A 20,413-nucleotide genomic window follows, 5' to 3' on the forward strand; every position below is an offset into this window, starting at 1 on the left:
CCTCACATGGATTTTTGTGTACGCACACTTTATATATAAGGCCCTTATCACCAGGGGCCTCATTTATAAAATGCTGCGTAGAAACTATCCTACATTTGATCTTAAGATCATTTATCAAAAATGTGCCTGTGTGATTCATAAAACGAATGTACGCACAGAAAACCCATTTTTTTCAGATGTGAAATCTATCAATTGCAAAATGATCTTGAACTTGTGCGCAGCTGAGCAGTTTATGATCTCCGCCTTTAAACGATGCCTAATTAATGTCATAGACATAAAAAAAGAGCGCTTGTCAATGTTTAAACCCTTTCGAGCAGCAAGAATGGCTTATATTGCCAAAAACCTGCAGCAAAAGCAAAAGTGCGTACGTTTGCTCAGACCATGACTTGGTGCTAAGCACTTTTCCACGTCAAAGACGTGGATTTTTGCGTACGCACACTTTACGATCAAATCTGTGCATACGCACGCTTTATAAATGAGGCCCTGATCAGTCTAGTTCAACCTAAACTACATCCTACTGGAAATTAACCTATTACTATTTTAAAGGTATAGCGGAAGATTTTCCCGAATTATTTAAAAGAACCGCCCCTCCATATTTAAAAAAAAAATGCACACGCAACACTCTCCCTTCTCCCGAGAGGGAACGCCTGTTAAAAACGTGCAAGAGACAGACAGAGAGCATGCAGGAGCCTAGTTCTTCTCTTCGCTCTGTTTACAAGTTGCTGTCGGCATGTTTACCGTCTCTGTGTGGTTCGTGACTCGTGCCAGGGCTAGCATCGCTAATCATAGCTAACGTCAACTTTTACTAGCAGTGATTTTAAATGGATTTATCCAAATAGCATGACAAAATGTACCTTTCCAGTAGAAACTTCACGTGGGAAGCCCAATCTGTCCTATTAGCTCACGCCAGCGTGTGAAATAGTCTCCCAAAAACACTCTGGTCTTGTTTCTTTCTTTAAAGTCCTTTCTCTTCTTGTCATACAATTCGTAGACACTTTTTCTCTTGCGACCCTCAGACATTTTGAAAAAAAACACAGCGAGAATGCGAGCTTCAATGAATGGTTGAAACCGTAGCACAACACACATACATGTGAAAGTGCGCATGTACAGAAAGCGAACCTAGAGGCGAGCACGCACGGCGGTTATACGTCAACATCAGAATGATTGACATCTGGGATGACCAATAACAGAGGTGATCCACCCGGAAAACGAAAATCTTCCGCTATACCTTTAAGATACTATTTTAAAATACTGTCAGACTGTCAAAATGGTAAAACCCTTTCTCTAAATGCATAAGCAATACAGACAAATCTGTGCTTCTGTAATAAATTCATTTTCAATTATTAAACTTCAGGGGCCTCATTTATAAAATGCTGCGTAGAAAACGTCTTAAATCTGATCTTACGATCATTTCTCAAAAGCGTGCTCGTGTGATTCATAAAACCAATGTACGCATATAAAACGCACGTACACCTTACGTGGATTTTTGCATACGCACATTTTACAATCAAATCTGTACGTACGCACACTTTATAAATAAGGCCCTTATCACCAGGGGACTTATTCATAAATTGCTTAGTAGAAACCATCCTACATTTGTCAAAAATGCATAAGTGTGATTCATAAAATTAAAGTACGCACAGAAAATGCACATACTTCTTTCAGATGTGTAATCTATAAAACGCAAATGATTGTGAACTTGTGCGCAGCTGAGCAGTTTCAGATCTCCACCTTTAAACGATGCCTAATTAATTTCATAGACATAACAAAAAGCATTTCTTAATATTTAAACCGTTTTCGAGCAGCAATAATGGCTTATATTTCCAAAAACCTGCAGCAATCGGACAAGCAAAAGTGCGTACGTCTGCTCAGACCATGACAGGGCGCTAAGCACTTTTAGATGTCAAAGACAGTTTTTATAAATAAGGAATTTGCCGTGGATTTTTGCGTACGCACACTTTAAGATCAATTCTGTGCGTACGCATACTTTATAAATGAGGCCACAGGTGTGAGCAGGTATCAGCTTCATTAATGGGAAAGATCTAGAAATTCACTAAAACAAACGAATCTGCAATGACCTTTCATTAGTCTCTGAACACTGCACTATGACGTATTTTACAAGTCATAATAACTTAAAATAATGCTACAACTTTATTTTGTAAAAGTATAACTTCTCACATGGTTATAGTATTTCACTGACAGTGCATAAAGCTATTTGGCACAGTATTGGTACAATCATTTGCAGTACTGTAAGCGATTTGTGTCTCGACAACAACTGCGACAGAATGATACGCCTGGGTCACAGGGGACAAACTGTGCCTGCAGTGTCAATGACAGGGCCTGGCAGACTGTGCTGTTCCTGAACCGACAGATTGAACATCAGTGTCACTTTTCTTGATTATTTCTTTCTTACTCCAGCAGGAGCTTCAGTCAAACGCTATAGTTGGTCTGAGGACAGTTGTCACCACCACAGACGTCAAAAGCAGGACAGTTCATCTTGTTAACTCTGGAAAGTGAAAGTTCTTCCGTATCATGTTTTTGGAGCACCGCGAATAACCTCCTCCATTATGTCACAGAGACAGCTGGAGGAACCTAGGAACGGTATACGCCTGGAGCTGTGCCACATGGTGGTCAAAATCCCTGGAAGCATGTGATTACATGGGGACCTCCGTCTTTCCATTTACAGAGAAAACTCTGCCCTTTACTGACTTTGTCATGAGGTGTTCAAATATACATGCAAGCGTGTCAGTACACTGAGAAACACTGTAAAATGAGTGCTGAACCATTGTCTGTAATGTCTAGAGGAAGTAGTGAAAAAGTCTTTTTAATATTTATAGCCTACAGTATTTTGGGGGCACTCCAAAGTGGCTTTAACACTCATTACAATTTCAAAATTCTCTGAAATAATTTTTCACGCCTCACAGGACCTCCAAGATATTGTGTACTGTAAGCTGATTTTCTCATGGCTGTGCATCAAAATCATTATTATAAGAACAGACTAGACAGGAATAGACTATTGAAAATGAATGCACGCTTGATGTGTAATGCATTCATAGCCCAAGCAGAGCAGTCAGTAAATGTTACAGTAACGTAAAACTATTTAATAGTGGGGTCTTTTTTTCACAAATACCATGGTATATTTTTATCTTGATATATTTATTTTTCATACCCCATTTGCATTTCTTTCTTGCTACTAAAGTAATTGTAACTTCTTAAAAAAATATATGAATAAAATGCACTGTGTGTCAGATAAATAGAATTAAGAATTTAACATTATGATGTTTTAAATACATAATAAATGCTAATGATTAAAAATACTGAACACTTACTCAACGGTGTCCTCCCAACTGCACCACTGATGCTGGTCAAGAACCTCCATATCCAGCTTAAATTTGGCCAGGCAGAATTCCTCAATGGCAAATTCATAGTGGTTGCTGCATGCTGTTGTTAATACAGATAGATTTGCTATAAGAGAAAGAGAAGATCTAGTTAAAAGAGTAGAAACATCTAAACTCATGCTTGTAGACCCCACAGATGACTGAGCTAAGTAGAGTATAAATGTTATGCAGTAAAAAAATGATGAATTATATGTGATCCAGTCTGTAAAAACCCAGCGAAAGTCATTTGTACATACAATATATAAAAAAATGCCAGGGATGAGCCTATAGGATTATGGGCAGCGTCTAATATAAAACAACATTTTTAATATTTAAAAATTAAAGTGAAATCAATGATTGAAAACAACTTCTGGTGCTTCTAATTTCATACATATTTAACAAGACTTCAGCCTGGATTTCAGCCAGGGTCACATATCTGTCAGAATTAAACACTTTAAGCAATGTCATGCTGCACATTTCTGACCTTAAACCCAGTGGAACGATTTGGCCTTAAACTTTGAAAAGTTTCTAAATTATTTTTGGTAATCGCTACTAAAACGTTGATAATTTCTCTTGTTTGTCCATGAGATGTGTCTTTATAACTGAACACTACTACAGACTATCATCAGTTTTTTTTTAATTTGTCGCTTAATTCAATTTTAATATAAACAATGCTCCACAGCGAGTACAAGATTAACAGTGTGTCTGACACTAACAAGGGCCTGAATGGTGCAGAATGAGAAAAGAACTTGAACAATGAGTCATTTCATTAACTTTGACATAATGGGATTAATGTTCAGCTCTTGGAAAAAACAATTGTCTTGGAAATGGAACGGCTATTGTCAGCTTGTCCTTTCCTTTCATGTCCTCTGTTGTCTCTCTCCCTCTCTCTCTCTTATTGTTTTATTCTCCCTCTACACAGGGATTTGCTTTGGCACTCGCCCCCAGTGCTGTAAAGGAAAGTATCTGGTCAGCATGAGAGATGGGCTCATGAGCAGGTGACGGGTGCTCCCCTCGGCTCATTGTTAGTCAACAACAGCTCTATCGCATCAATTATGTGACAGGTGAGTCTCCCTAAAGATAAAGTTGAGAGAAAGAAACAGGCTTTAGGTGTGTGTGAGGGGGTAGGTGTATGTGGTTTACAGGGACATGAATAGGATATAATGACATGTTTACTATGGCTTATAAACGTATACAGTAAAGTAGTAAGTTAAGCCAAAGGTGGCGGACTCTCCAGGGGATGAAAAAAACCCATAGGAGAAAAACCCTCCTGGCTAGTCCAGGGGGAAAACTCCTAGGAGGGGAAAAACCATTGAGAGAGATACATATATATATCGGGGTATGTGAACGGGTAAGCGAATTAAACTGGTTCCGCCTGTGGTCACTGGTCAGGCATCGGCTGTATCGGAAGAAAATATACAGGATGTAAAGTAGAAAATGCATTGCATCTATGGAATTGTCTGTGTGCATGTCTGATGTAGTGCAAAAATAATGAAAGAAACATTTGAGGTTCGGCACAACACCACACATTAGGCACACATTAAGCTGAATCAACAGCATTTGTGGGATGATGTAGATAACTATACAAAATCGACCTGTCTGACCTTATCTGTGTGATGTTACAGCCAAACTGCAAATTATTTCCTTAACGACGTAAAACTGGGAAGGTAATATTGGATATATTTTTACACAAAAACGGCAAGCGTTTTATCATACTAAACTCTGAATGTTATCACATTCTGTACTTTTAAAACCGTGTGTATTTTTTTGGTAATACTTTACAATAAGGTTGCATAACCACTACAAAATGCATTAACTAACATGAACAAACAATGAATGATAGTTTTTCAGCATAAATTCTTGTTAAGGTTAGTTAATGTCAATACAGTTCTTTATGTTAGTTTATGGTGCATTAATTAATATCTAGGGCTGGGAAAAGATTAATCGCGATTAATCGCATAAAAATAAGTGATTTTTGGCATAATTATTATGTACACACACACACACACACACACACACACACACACACACACACGTATGTATTTAAGAAACATTTTCATGTGTATATATATTTATTTACATTTTAATATATTCTATATTATATATAAATTAAAAAAATTGATTTATAAATAAAAAAATCTGACATGAATATATGTATGTGTGTGTGGTTAAATATACACAATAATTACACACAGTACACACACACATATTATGCAAAAAACCTTTTATTTTGTATGCGATTAATCGTGATTAATCTTTTCTCAGCCCTAATATTAACAGTTAAAACTCTTGATTGTATAAATGTATTGGTAAATGCTGAAATTAACATGAAATAAGATTAATAAATTCTGTAAAAGTATTGTTTATTGTTAGTTTATGTTAGCTAATGCATTAACTATTGTTAACAAATGCAACCTTATTGTAAGTACTAGTGTTACCTTACATTTATAAACTGGTTCCATTAATTTCTATTACAAGTGCCTTACCGTAACCAAGACTATTAAATAAATAAGGGAAATTGAAATTACTTTTTGTGGTAAAAATTATGCAGCAAATGCTATTGATTTGTGCTTGTATTGAACCGAAAAAGAAATAAGTACAGGACATGAATGTCAGATTCATGATGTACGTATAACTAATCCTCAAGCATAATAATGCATATCTTGTGGGAATCAAATAAGATCTTTTAGGATAAACAAAACCAAGGAAGAAAAGAGATATCAGGCTTTATATAACACACACCCCATCTTCTCTCATGCATAGAGTCTCCTTTAAGACCAAAAGAAAAACATCAAACATGTCATATTCATTTATGACTGTTATGCCAACATTAATTCTTAATGTGACAGGAACCTTTGAGATGAATTAATTAATGAGATATTGCTGAACAGATAACAATAACAACGTGTGTGTGTCTGTGTGTCTGTGTGTCTGTGTGTCTGTGTGTGTGTGTGTGTGTGTGTGTGTGTGTGTGTGTGTGTGTGTGTGTGTGTGTGTGTGTGTGTGCGCGTGCATGCGTGCGCGTACTACTTCACATCTGCAATATGCTGTTAATTTGGAGGATATCCAGGACCCTTCAGAGTCTGTTAGTCGTTAATATCTAATTGCATTACTGTGTGTGCACAGATGTGAGCATAATAACAATTAGCACAAACAGCGAGAATAAAATGTTACTGTCCTCACTGCATTGTATTGTGTTGTGATCCCACACAAACAGCATCTTGGAATGTTGAAACCAAAAACAACCCAGACTCTAGATTGCATCCTCGCAAGCAGAAGATTTGCTTTACTTTATAGAAGATGGCTGAAAGTAAAATATAATAACACAAACACTGTTCTTGCTTTGTGTATTACAGGGTAATCCGCACAGTTTCGTTGTAGAAATTTCCACATTTAAAACTTTATAAACCAAAATAACTCGCATCCGGTAAATCCGCCATCCTAGTCACGTCCGCATTCAAGATCAGAGCTTTACTCAGCGTACGGAGGTTACTCTGCTTTTGCTCTGTGCCCCCGCCCTCCGAATTTGTCATACATCACTAAGAAAAGTGCGTACACTACGCTAATACACTGAATACAGAGGAGTCTAAGATGGCGGCGCCAATGAAAGCTAGTTATTTTGGTTTATAAAGTTTTAAATATGGATATTTCTACAACAGCACCTTCAGAAGACCTTTATTTATTATCGTGGAGCCATTTGGATTTATTTTGTGATGGATGGATGCACATTTTTTGGACTTGAAGGTCGTGGCCCCTGTAACTTCACATTTAAAGGAACAGTATGTAGGATTGTGGCCCAAACTGGTATTGCAATCACAAAACTTGTGGCTAAAACTGGTACTGCAATCACACAACTGGTGGCCAATACACAAAATGACAACATAAACATCAGTTGAGGGCTGCAACTCCACTTTTTAAATGACAATATCCTGGCCATACCGTTGTTGTGAGTGATATAAGTATTTGAAATGAAAATTATTTCTTAATGTCTAGTGACATATCAGGGCCATTTTATGATTAATTGATATAAATTTCTTACATACTGTTCCTTTAATTAACTGAAAGATCTAAAACATTTTCTGAAATAACTGAAGTTTGTCTGAAAAACGATGGACATATGCATCTTGGACAGCTTGGGAGTGAGTAAATCATGGGTTTAATATCATTTTTGGCCGAACTATCCCTTTAATACCATCTTAAAATAATATTGTTAATATAGCTACTTACATGCTGTGAGTCAGAAGCGGGAGGAATTGTAATAATGACCATCATGTCCGTGTCAACAGGCCGAGGAAGTAAACTGTTGCCTACAATCCGTGTGTTTGTTGTAGTCCAAGAAAAGATATTTAAGTTGAAAACGATAACTCGCATCATCGTTTACTCTGGGATTTGTACGTTTTGCTTATCGTTAACATGTACTAATACACACCTACACACCAAAGGAAATGTAAAATTGTGAATCGAATAATTGGAGCTCTAAGTGTGTTGCTGTCAGACCTGTTGAAACATACAGCACAGTAGGTCTACATTACAACAGGCAGCCATTAATAAATCAATGGAAGGAATGAAAAAATGAGTTGGTTATAAACCACTATTCTGTATCCTGTAAATGTTTGTTTTGCTTTATTTCTGTACGGTCAATTACTTCCTCCTCCCTCCTTGGAAAAACACCCCAAATCAAATATGAACAACTAATGTATGAACAACAAATTAAATTAAATTAAATGCCAATAACGTTTATACATTCATATTAACTTGGGAAAATATATGGGAGAGTACATAGAGAAAAACTGCAGATGTTTCTAGGACACATTCTGTGCAAAACTATGAATAATTGAGGTGAATACTAAAGTCAAGTGAAGTCTAAAGCGTGTAGGAGGGTGCAGGGACAAACCTCATCTCATCCATCTGTTTTAGTCTCTGCAAATTAGTAAACTCACAAACAAGAGTTTTCAAAACGAAACACAACATCTTCAATGTCACAGGCATGCAAATCACTTGCTGCATTATAGCTATAGACTAATTATGACTATTATATAACAGATAATGTGAATTTTACCAGACTGAAGTGACATTTTTCGAAATGCTGACACATGCCCATAATTTGCTACTCTTCCAACAGTCAGTTTACTGTGATATGTTTGTGCTTTTTTATCTTGAATGGTTACTGCATTACCACACAAAACCTTGCCAAAGAAAATAAATGAAGCGTGAAGTCTCTAAGCTGACTTTTGAGAGGGCGGATAACTGAATGAGCGCTTCCAGAGTTTGCCCTCCTTAGCTTCGACTGGTTTGTTGTATTCATCATATTTTTCTCCAAACAATCTTTGCAGCCTTATTTTGTGTTAATGTAACTGTTAAAGGAATAGTTTATTTAAATTATCATTTACTTATTCTAAATCCAGTATGGCTTTTCATTTTTAATGAAACACAAAAGCATCTACTGTATATATGCATTTATTTTTCTACATGTTGTATATAGCTCATGCATGTGAGGGCTATGGTGCAAGAGATTTTTATGAATAATGACTTTGTCTTCGCACAAAGCAAGTTTTCTAAAGGCTAACTCACAAATGCCAACAAACTTGTTTGTTGAATGTACATCTCCCTTTATGTTCCATGGACAATAGTCAAATCAGTTATATTATGACAGGAGGGTGTGTAAATTTTCATTTGTTGGAGAACTAATCTATACGATTTAAAGATAGTGTGTTCTGCATTTGCGTCACTTTTCAATAAACCAAGCACATTTCCTACCCTTAAGTCGTCCTGACCTAAAGGTGACTGTAGACCTTAAGACTCAGCAGTGCCCGTTAGTTTTATTAAATTAAACTGCTTACTTAACAGGAGACATGAACTATTATTTCTAGTCCAGCTGCTGTCCTTCTCTCTTTCCTGTGTCATTGTCTCTATTATGCTTAACCAAACATGAAATAACCCTGTGAGGCTCTGTACTCATTTGTGTGTTTATATAGCTGATATTGGTCCTGTTTTCCAAACAATGACACATGGGCATGCACATTGATATCCAGTTTTGTATCCTTGCATGTATCGTGTGAAAATTACCAGGTATCCAGTCTTTTCATGGTTATTACATTGAAGTTAAAACATTGGATTTATCTTTATCTTAACGCTGCTCACCCTCAAGGGGGTCACACACATTGCTTTCTATGAGTATACGCACACCGGCGCCACCAGGTGGCGCCTGTCCACGCCGCCCAGCTTTGACTCAGGAAGTTGCTCAAATCCCTGTCGCGCCACACAGCGCCACTCACATAGTTTAAAATTAAATAACATCATATTTGTCCCAAATCATTAATGATAAACATTGGCTGCTAACGTATATGTTGCATTTTGAAGTAGACGCTATCTGACGAAGCTCGCGCTATTTAATGTGCACTTCCGGTTTACGATACCTCAGAGTTGTCCTAGACGCGACTTGACGAGGCGCGACACTGAGCTGCGCGGCTGGTGTGCAATCCCCTTCAGATGGCACACCCACTTAGGGCTGTGACTGTTGTCATAACGGTGTGCTCTTCACAAACTTTGAAAAATATAAATTACAATCTCGCCCAGCGAGATGACTTCAAGTTCATGTGAATGCAAATGGCCAGTAGACTCAGAGTCGGCTCAAGCACCGACCAAAATGGCACGCACATATGCTCACTTGCTTCACAATTGCTTCACATTTCGCATCTAAACCATGTGGAAAATGTGACCATGCCATTTTCATCCTTCTTTTCAAAGCGCTTGGGCCCTCCAGAGCGTCTGTTGTTACTAAGTAAGCATGCTTAAAGGAAAACACAAATTTCTTACCTCAATTAGACAAATTAATACATACCTATCTTTTTTCAATGTGTGCCCTTAATCTTTGTACAGCGCATTGTGAATGTGTTAGCATTTAGCCTAGCCTGCAAACTACGTGCTCTTCCGCCATACAATATAGTTCTCATGTTTTATCCACTTAAAAAATTGCCACATTTTATTTTTTGTCACATACTTACTTGTGTAACTATGTAACAGTCTTTAAATAGCGAAAACATGGAAGTGTTTGGTGGCTTCTAAATTCATCCCTGTTTGGATCCTAAGAAGTGAATGGGGCTAGGCTAAATGCTAAAACATTCACGACGCGCTGTCCAAAGATTAAGTGCGCGCATTAAACAAAAATAGGCATGCATTCATTTGTCCAAGTTGAGGCAAGAACATAGCAAAATATTGAAAAACTGTGGTGTTTTCCTTTAGAACTGTTATGTTACATCTGTAGTCCACGGTAGTACTCAGCTAACATGCTATGTAAACACTGTTTTGGTAAGGTTTTCCATTAAGCTGTGGGTAGATTTATACCTAAAAAAAGAGTAACAGTATTGCAGATCTCTGATTCTTTTTCAGTAATAAACTTAGAAGGTTTACTTATAACTACAATTGGTAATGTTATGACCACGAAGGGTCCTCAGTATTGTTCAACCAGGAGTACGTTTTTGCTCTCTAATTATAGCTTAAACACACATTTAAGCAAAATATGTCTAAATTGTATGCAATGTACAATACATGTTTATTCCTTGAAGCTATGTTAGGTTAACAACAATCCAGTGTACCTGGTGCTCAATCTATTAGGGCATTTATTTGTGTTACATAAAGTCATTTGAAAGTACATGCTGGCAAATTAAGCCAACCAATCAGAACAGATGGAGTGCTTCAGTATCAGGGACTTTAAAAAGACAGGATTTACCAAAAAGCATTTTTAGGCAGAGGGTGAAAAGATGTGTTGCATTAATTAAAGTAACATGTTTGTCAAGTATGGAACGCATACTGTACTCAAAATGTGACCTCTGCATTCAACCCATCGCAGTATTGAACACACACACTGCAAGTCGCGAACACACACACATCTATCTACTACCTATACATACAGCGCCCAGGGAGAATTTGGGGTTAAGGTGCCTTGCTCAAGGGCACCTCAGTCACAACCTGCCAGCCCTGAGACTTGAACCACCGACCTTCAGGTTACAAGCCAGACGTTCTAACTTCAAGGCTATAATGAAAAGCATGAGAAAAGTAATGTATTTTTAAACTTGTAAAAAAATAAATGCTTTCTAAAGGGCCAAAAAAATACAATTATGAACTTGAAAATGAGAATAAAGGGCTCGTTATAGTTGTGCGTAGGTCCTATGGCGTAGCCGCGACGGCGTAGGTTCTGCATCGGTTTTCATTTATACTTTTGCGTCGTCGTCCGCGTCGACGTGCAAACACACGCGCAGACCGCTGGTAGGCGGTAACCACGCATGTAACCACAGTAGCAGCGCGACCGTCATAGAAGAAGAAGCTTAGCAAGTTAACCCACAGACGAAGAAGAAACAGCAACTTCTTGTGTATAATTTTAGAAGACCAGCAATGATGGAAGTAAATAAACAACGACTTCTGATGCAGTTTGAGTTAAATCACTCCTCAACTTGGCTCATCTTTGTTTTCACCGTCACAAACGGAAATACCTATGACGCAGTTTTTTTAACCTGACGGGAGGGGTTCTGGTGGACCAATCACAACACTTGCGGTCCGCGTAGATCTGACGCGCTTTTAAAATGTGTGCGAGGTGCGCGTCAGGCTACGCAGAGCTACGGATAGCCTAAGCCGAACCTACGCACGACTATAAATCGCCCTTAATAGGGGCTCTTTAGCATAATAGGGATCCGTCTTATGTCATTTAAAACTTGCTTCTGACAAGTTCAAGCACTTAACACTACACCTGTAATATACTGCTGACAGACGCACACATTATACTGCAATTGCTCAAACTAAGTTCTTTCCCCTTCATGCTTTTTGTGCTGCTGTCATCCTGTCATGTTCTTTTAAAGTTTAACAGGCACATTATTGGTCAAATTAATAGCCAGCACAGCCATTGTCTACTGTAGGTAAACAGACGTAGGCAGATTGACAGAGATTTGCGTATGTACCTCTATAGCTTAACACGCTGTATTATATATATAGTAACTAAAGTGGAGCACTTGTGAAATGCATTATCCCTGAAGAGGCAAATGACAATGACTTTTATAAAATACTCGAGGTAAGACATGAAGAATTCAGAAAAGTGCATCTGACATGTTTTCTTGTAAATGAGCATTTTTATCAGGCTCTTATGCTTAGTACTTTCACTTTAACTCTTTCCCCGCCACTGACGAGTTATTTCGTAAATACCGCGATTATCCACAAGCTAATACACTAATAAGACGCAAAAGTAATTTTGTGTTACTTTTAACACAACCTGTGTTTAATTTTAACACAAAATGACACATAATGTGTTAACATTACACATAATGTGTTAATAACACGAAAAGATGAACACATCCTTTCTTAGAGTGAATGGCGCGAGGCAATGATAAAGTGGATTTAAAGCAAAGGTATTTGATGAACATGTATCACATGCCAAGAACATTCAGGTTGTGAGGTGGCGTTTAGTGGCTATGCATCTGTAATCTTCATATATAAAAACAAAAAACAGTAAGGCCTTCTACATGTTACTACATGTTTTTTAGAAAAACTAAGCTGCAATGTTCAGGACAGATTCATGTCATAATACCATAATACAAGTGACAAACGAGTAAAAAGTGACAAATAAAAAAACTAAAAACAACATTAATGCATCACAGGTAATCGTAGGACAATGATATTTCTGTGTGTCCTGCCATGACATAAGTGTGTAGAGATGTTAGGATGCTGCCAACCTAGTATGAACAATAACAGCCTGCGGCAACTTCATGAGCCCGCGCCAGCATCTGCATTAATGCCACAGAGATGCATTATAGCCTGCAAGCTGCTACAGGGAAAACATGGCAACAGTCAAGTACGGCACTCTCAGACGAAAGTCTTCCATAAAAACCTTGTGTAGTATAAGCAAACATGCACTGGCTCCCAAGCAAGCTGCTTTAAACTGATATTAACTGAGATACATGCAGCGAACATCTGGCGTTTGTGGAACAAAGTGCGGGAAGCAATTGCCCAGGCTTGCTTTTCCCATTCATTCCACGTTTTTATTTGTGTAACATGTTTGACGAGCACTGATAAAGAAAAATGCCACTATTACACCTTTAACATTTGCTTATCACACACAAACACGCAAAGCATCCATTATGACGTTCCAAAATAATCTACATGGCACTAGCCCTTTGTGATCAAGCAATTACAGGAGCCTCGAGTGTCAGTGCATCTGGCCGTACAGGTGATGGATCACTTATGCTATTATACCAACGGCTGCTTCCCATTAACAAGGGTCATTTGCTGCGGGTCACCATGACTCACTGCTATAAGAGTTAATCGACACCTTGTGCTGTAATTTGACATAGCCAGTAATTGAAGTGCACTTTATATCAAGTGCCAGTGATGCAGAAAGAGAAAATGGTTCACGTTTGCATCAGAATTTGCATATTTGTACAACCCAAGCTGCACTGATGACAATTTTATGCTCTGATACAAAAAAAAACAGAAATCTCTACTGTTTCCCTGCCCACTCCTGTTAGAATACTAATGATTAGTTATTTCTAATACAATTTACCATGTCTGCATTTGTGAAACAACAAGCGCCACTCTACACTGCTTAAAACTCACATTTTAATTGTCAGTTGTAAATTCTTATCATATAAAAATATAGGTCACTTAAAGCAACACTATGCAGTTTTTTTACCTTTAAATAATGTCTCTAAAATTATTTCAGTGATAGAACAACTTTTAACTGGACAAATTGTACTGTTGCTGCAACCTGAGCAACCTCCTAGCTGCTACAAGCACACTCTGAAAGTGGCGGTGGAGGGTAAAGCACACAGCCCCGCCCCTCCCCCTGCCTGCAGAAGAGTGTCTGATACCAGGCACTGTTGCACTTTTCAACCACATGGGGGAGCTGTAAGTCATTTTTACATGGAAACTACATAGTGTTGCTTTAAAGGCCATGAGTAAGAAGCGGGCAGAATTATGATAATGTGCATTGAGTCCACATCGACTCATTACGACGGTAAACTGTTGCCTATAGATGGTTTCAGCAGAAACAACATAAACAAGCAGCTTTCGTGGTCCGCACGTAACTTCCGGTAAACTCCGCTAAGAATAAATAACAACAAAGTTCTTTAAACGTAGTTTATTTATATAACAAGCAAAAAACAACACATAGATTACCTAGTAAACCAAAACATTTGTTATTTTCGACGAGGCATTTGTTCTAGAGATCAGTTTAGCAAAATCAGATCATTAAAAAAAAAACGGAAGTAAAGTTCGGATCCAGACGTGTATCGCGTCAGCGCACGTGCGTCCGATGAAACCGTCTATAATTAGGGCTGGGTATCGATTCAGATGTTCCGGATCGATTCAATTTCGATTCACAAGCTATCAAATCTATTCGATTTCGATTCTCGATTCAATTTTGGATTCCGGTTCTCGGGTTGGTTTTTATACTCGATTCTCATCAATGAATATAGATTTAATACAAATACTATATTAATAAAAAATAACAGTGAACATAAGTTTACAAGTGGGTAATTAATAAAAATAAATTAAAAGCTACAACACTATCATTGTCGTTTTGCTTGCGAAATCTAAAATGCATCCATACCTCTTACTTTTTATGTGAAGGTGCCATCAATGTTGAGGAAGCACCTAAAACCGCCATTTTAAGCACTGAATGAAAGAATTACAGGCTCCTTGGTAACATCCCACAAGGCAAAAAATAGGGCCCTATAATTTCCGCGATCACGGAATCGCGGACGGAATCGCGGAATTGGCTAATTAACACGGAATCTAGTATAAACGCGGAATTTCGCGGAATTTTACATATTTTGAATAAAATTATGTTTTTGTGTGGGAGACGAACGTATGTCTGTGGGAAATGCAGACCGGGGGAAGTAAATCTGTGCGACACGCCCCCTCCCGTCGTTTCAGACCTCCTCCAAAACACTGAAACCATGGCGAAGCGGCTCTCCACGACTCTGCTTTCGTCAGCGAAAAAAATAAGAAATTCGACGCTAAGCACTTAGTTCCGAGCAGGTCTCACATGACTTTTATGTGACCGGAGAACTGTTAGTTTGGAAGTTTAGTCAACACTCTGTTCACGGTGAGCGCAAAGATACATGCACTCTCTCATCCATGTCTGTCTCACTGTACCTCTCTCACATGCACGCGCTCACCCATCTGTCCGAAGTGCGAACACAAATCCTCATGTATTTGTTCAGTTTTATGCATTTCAAGCGAGCTGAGGCAAACTAACTATCCCTCGCATTTAAAATATAATCATCTACATCATGGCGCCGCTCTCTGTCTCTCTTTCGCTCGCACGTGCAAATAGCTGCGCGCTCATGCTGTCCTAAGTCAGATCACTATCCTGTGTATGTTTGTAAAGTTTTATGGATTTCAAGCGAGCTGAGGCAAACTAACTATCCCTCGCATTTAAAATATAATCATCTGCATCATGGCGCCGCTCTCTGGCTCTCTTTCGCTCGCACGTGAAAAGAGCTGCATGCTCATGCTGTCCTAAGTCAGATCACTATCCTGTGTATGTTTGTAAAGTTATATGCATTTCAAGCGATTGTGTATAAAATATGGATCGCGTTCCGCTGGATTGATGTGTTTAAGGCACTTCTGAAGGCACCACTGTGTTGACACCTTGTTGTAGCCTCCTCCTGCAACAACACTAAAAAAAACAATGCATTGAATTGAGTTGTGTGTGCGCGTGCGCGCGCGTGTGTATGTGCGTGTGTAAATGCATCTTTTAGTCATTAAAAGTAATCCTGTTATCCAGTTTTCCCCCAAATCATTTACATTTTAATCATTAACATTAAAAGGCACACTCTTTTTATGACTAAAATAAAAGTAAAGGGTAAAAAATATAATTGCCAAAAATTAAAACGGATAAAACGGAATTTGCAAAAATTAAAACGGAGAAAACGGAATTTGGGAAAAAATAAAACGGAATTTGGGAAAAAATAAAACGGATTTTATAGGGCCCTAAAAAAAGAGGGTGACATCTAGTGAAGAAGACTAGTAATTTGATTAACGTTAATCTTACGTTCAATGTTTGCAGAAAAAATAAGAAAAAAAAATTGCTCTCTGAGAATCGATTCTGAATCGACCACGTAAAAAAGAGATTAATCGAAAAATCTATTTTTTTTGCCCAGCCCTATCTATAATCCTTGTGTTCATTGTAGTCTAAGAAAAGAAATTTCAGTTGGAGACGATAACTCGCGTCATCGTAGACTTTGAGATTTGTAACTCTGCATATTGTTAACATTTACTGACACACAATAACACACCAAAAAAAAAGGAAAATCATGAAAAGGAAAATAGGGGCTCTTTAAAGTAATTGCCAGATTGGCAGTTTATTTTTAACAATGTCTTTAATCATTTCAGTCTGATCTTAACAGTTTGCATTGCACATTTCAGTGCTTCTAGTTTTGTGATACTGTCAAGCAATTTACGCATTGCAAAAAAGCTTTTATTGAAAGAGGAAGCAGTGCAAACTACAATGAACCTTCAGCCGGTGGCCAGCATTGGTACTCATTTCACATATGCACGCATCAAGTCCATATTATATGTTAGACAAAACCAATAATAACAATTACAAAATTAAGACCTATTAATCCCAATTGGGGTGTTTGTTAATAAATGACATGCATTGACATTAATGAGTTTTCCATGTAGAATCCAAATGGGGGGCAAAATGTGTGATACCTTTATTTATTCATGTAGCTCGGTTGTTAATCCATTGGGTTCACAACGCAAAGGTCATGGCTTTGACACCCAGAGAACACACACTAATACTGATGTATAGCATATGCACTTCAATTTGATTTGGATAAGACTGTCTGTTAAATGCATAAATGTAAATTAAAGGGATAGTTCACCCAAAAATGTAAATTCTGTCATCATTTCCTCATCCTCATGTTGTTCTAAACCAGTATGAATTTATTTTTCTGATTAGGGATGCACCGAAATTTAAATTCTTGGCCGAAAACGAAAACCGAAAAAGAGGAAACCAAGGCAGAAATCGAAACACCGAAATAAATTATGCCAATTATTAGTACCATTGCATTTATGGCTATGACTGTGAACTAACTTTACTAGGGGTGTGACGGATCACAAAACTCATGGTTCGGATCACATTACAGTTTTTGAGGCACGGATCGGATTATTTTTCGGATCAGCAAAAAAGAGGTGGGAATAAAGAAATTACAAACATTTATAAAAAAGAACAAAGTTACACATTACGTAAGGTCTGAAATTTTCATTATGTACAGAAATCAAAATAAATGAATCATAATACTGTCTTTATTGTATAAATTAAATATGAATATTATTTTTTTTGAGCTACAGAAGTGATTTTCTCTTTGTCTTGGGTTGTTTAATTAACTTTAATGACACAGACTTAAGTAGGCTAATTGAGGTCACTGTCTCTTTAAGACCAAATAAGCACAGACTGGTTTCTGACTCTAATCTATACATAAGACATAAACAAATGTTTTTGTTAGAAAAAGAATAATGTGGGGATCATTTTGTTTGTATGTGCCCTGTCAAGAACAGAAAGATTTTATGTTCGCTTGCTTTTGAAAATGCGTCTCTCCGTGTATGCACTACTGAGTGCACTTAAACGTTGTTTTTCATCGCTTTATTCGCCAAATGTATTTTGAATGGATTACATTTTGAGACTCAGTAGTGCAACTCTCTCAAAGTTTACACATCAAGAGTTCTGATCTTTGAAGGGCATAGGGATCATCACGTCTGACTGGAGCTGGACCGGACACATTGTTTAAAATCATTTGAATGTTAACATTTGCAAGCTTTTGAAACACGTTCAATTGGTAAACTTTCCCTACTTACATTTGTGTATTTAATCTGCGAATTGCATGTGAGCCAATCCGTGATCCATACTGATTCACGACCTCGAGAGCTAGGATATGAATTGAGACACAGGGATACTAAAAATACGTCCACACTGCAGATATGTTGCTTTAGACAAGCACGTGTAGGTCGCGGTTTCTGCTTGCGTCATCACAACATTTCGGCCGTATTGTTTTGGTGATAAACATCTTTTGGCGAAAAATGCTCTTTTAGTCCATTTTGGACGAAAATTTTCGGTGGCCGAATATTTAGTACTTCCCTACTTTTGATTAACACAAAAGAAGATATTCTGATAAATGATGGTAAGCACACAGTTGATGGTACCCATTGAATTCCATCGTATTTGTTTTTCCTACTATGAAAATCAATGGTTACAAATTAGCAATGTGCTTACAATCATTTATGAAAAAAATCTTCTTTTGTATTCATCAGAAAAAGAAATTCATGCAGGTTTAGAGCAACATGAGGATGAAAAAATTATGACAGAATTTTTTATTTTTAGCTAAACAATCCCTTTAAAAATATATTTTTGTTGACTTGCTCAAGTGTCTGGTTTAAAACTCGAAGGCAAGCTATTGTCTTTGAGAAAAATATTCCCTCTCAAGAGCTAAGAACGACTTTGTTTCTGGTGCTTTAGCTGTCAAAGAGGTGATAAGGCGGCCACATTGGGTTTTGCAGCAATACAGTACTTTAGACATCTTTATACAGTAACACCAATGGTCCCAGAATGACACTTCACAGCAGATTACACCACAGTGGGGCAAATGTGTCAAGTAGTCTGGCCTTCAGTTGAAATGAAAGGCCAGCAGGGCCTTCAATCTTAAACCTGCCAGCACAATAGAAAGGACATTAGATGCCAAACCAATAAAATCCATTCTCCACTTGTTTTTCATTCAAGCTAATTTATACCACAGCGATGCACCGCTGTTTGTAGGGGCAGTCGATCTGCATAATGAATAATCAGCTAATGCAGGGAGGAGATCCAAGCCACCCAACATTGCTGCACATTTCAGCATGTTAATTCCCTGCTGACATCACACGACGCGTTAGGTAGGCATCAAATAAAAAAATTCATTTTAGTTTTACACTTGCAGGGCAAAACAATTCCTAATGCATCTTAATGCTAGAACAGAAATTGCAATATTTGAATTAGTGCCTCATTATTCTTTGTGGTATAACCACCCTCTGGGTGTAATCCTAAATGCTTCATTGGTAAGATGAATTTTATAACCATTACGATTTACCAAGGAAAAAAATCTTTGCACACAATGCTCATAAATGCACTTGCACTTGCAAAACCTTCTGAATTGAATTATCCCACACAAGGGTAGAACTGCTTAAGGCGGGACATTGGGAATGAAATACAAAGCGGTCCTGACAACCGCAAAGAAATAAAGCGCCCATATATTTATCTCCTCTTCTTACGGCTGTCCAGATCCCCCCACCCACTGCCATCAACTTATTCACCTCAATCAGAGAAAAGCAACCTGCTATTCTGTATTACGACAACTTGAGTATTACACATCCTTGTGCTTCCTTTCATTCAGAAGTGTCCTTTACTGTTTACGGTGGATTTAGTGTTTTAATCTGTAGGAGACTTTCAATTGTCAAACACATGAGCGCAATGAATCTAACGGGGTTTCAAAAGATAGCATTCGGTTCTGGCCTCAACACAGTGAATGCTTTGTTCAGTTTTAAAAAGTGTGCTTGACATTTATCTTTTAGCTCGCAACATTAGTGTCAAGCCACCTTTGTTCTCTGTGCCAGCAATAAACAGTCATGCTGCCATCAATATCTGGGGACAACTAAGAATCCGTCCCTTATCACAGCACCTGACATAATCTGACATGATGGAGAGAGCAAGAGTGGGATAAAGGGAAAAGAGAAATGAGAAAACAGAATGGAAGGGGGGGGACTATGCCGCCTTAAAGGATTCTGATTGGACTTCTTCAATGTTAATGTCAACTGGCAGAGCAAGGATTACAGGCATATAGAAACGTATAGCGGGTAGGAACACAGACTCAGAGATGAATGCTTTGTAAGTGCCAAGTTCCATTATATATACTTAAGGTGCGTTCTTGTGTTACTGTGGCTGTAACAAACCTCAGTATTCATAACAGTGATAGAGTTACAATCAAATGTATGTTTCATTAAATTTAGTGTTT

The 20,413-nt window shown here is 37.8% G+C and overlaps 1 protein-coding gene across 1 annotated transcript in view; it reads right to left on the bottom strand.

Moving 5' to 3' along the window:
• ramp1 (receptor activity modifying protein 1) overlaps positions 1–20,413 on the bottom strand; it is a 37,156-nt gene that overhangs the window by 14,617 nt on the left and 2,126 nt on the right. The window contains exon 2 of the mRNA XM_055215652.2: positions 3,330–3,465. Within this exon, the coding sequence (XP_055071627.1) occupies positions 3,330–3,465 (136 nt within the window). The remainder of the gene's footprint in view (positions 1–3,329; positions 3,466–20,413) is intronic.

Source organism: Misgurnus anguillicaudatus, chromosome 17 (assembly GCF_027580225.2).
Source record: "Misgurnus anguillicaudatus chromosome 17, ASM2758022v2, whole genome shotgun sequence".
Taxonomy (NCBI): Eukaryota; Metazoa; Chordata; class Actinopteri; order Cypriniformes; family Cobitidae; genus Misgurnus; species Misgurnus anguillicaudatus.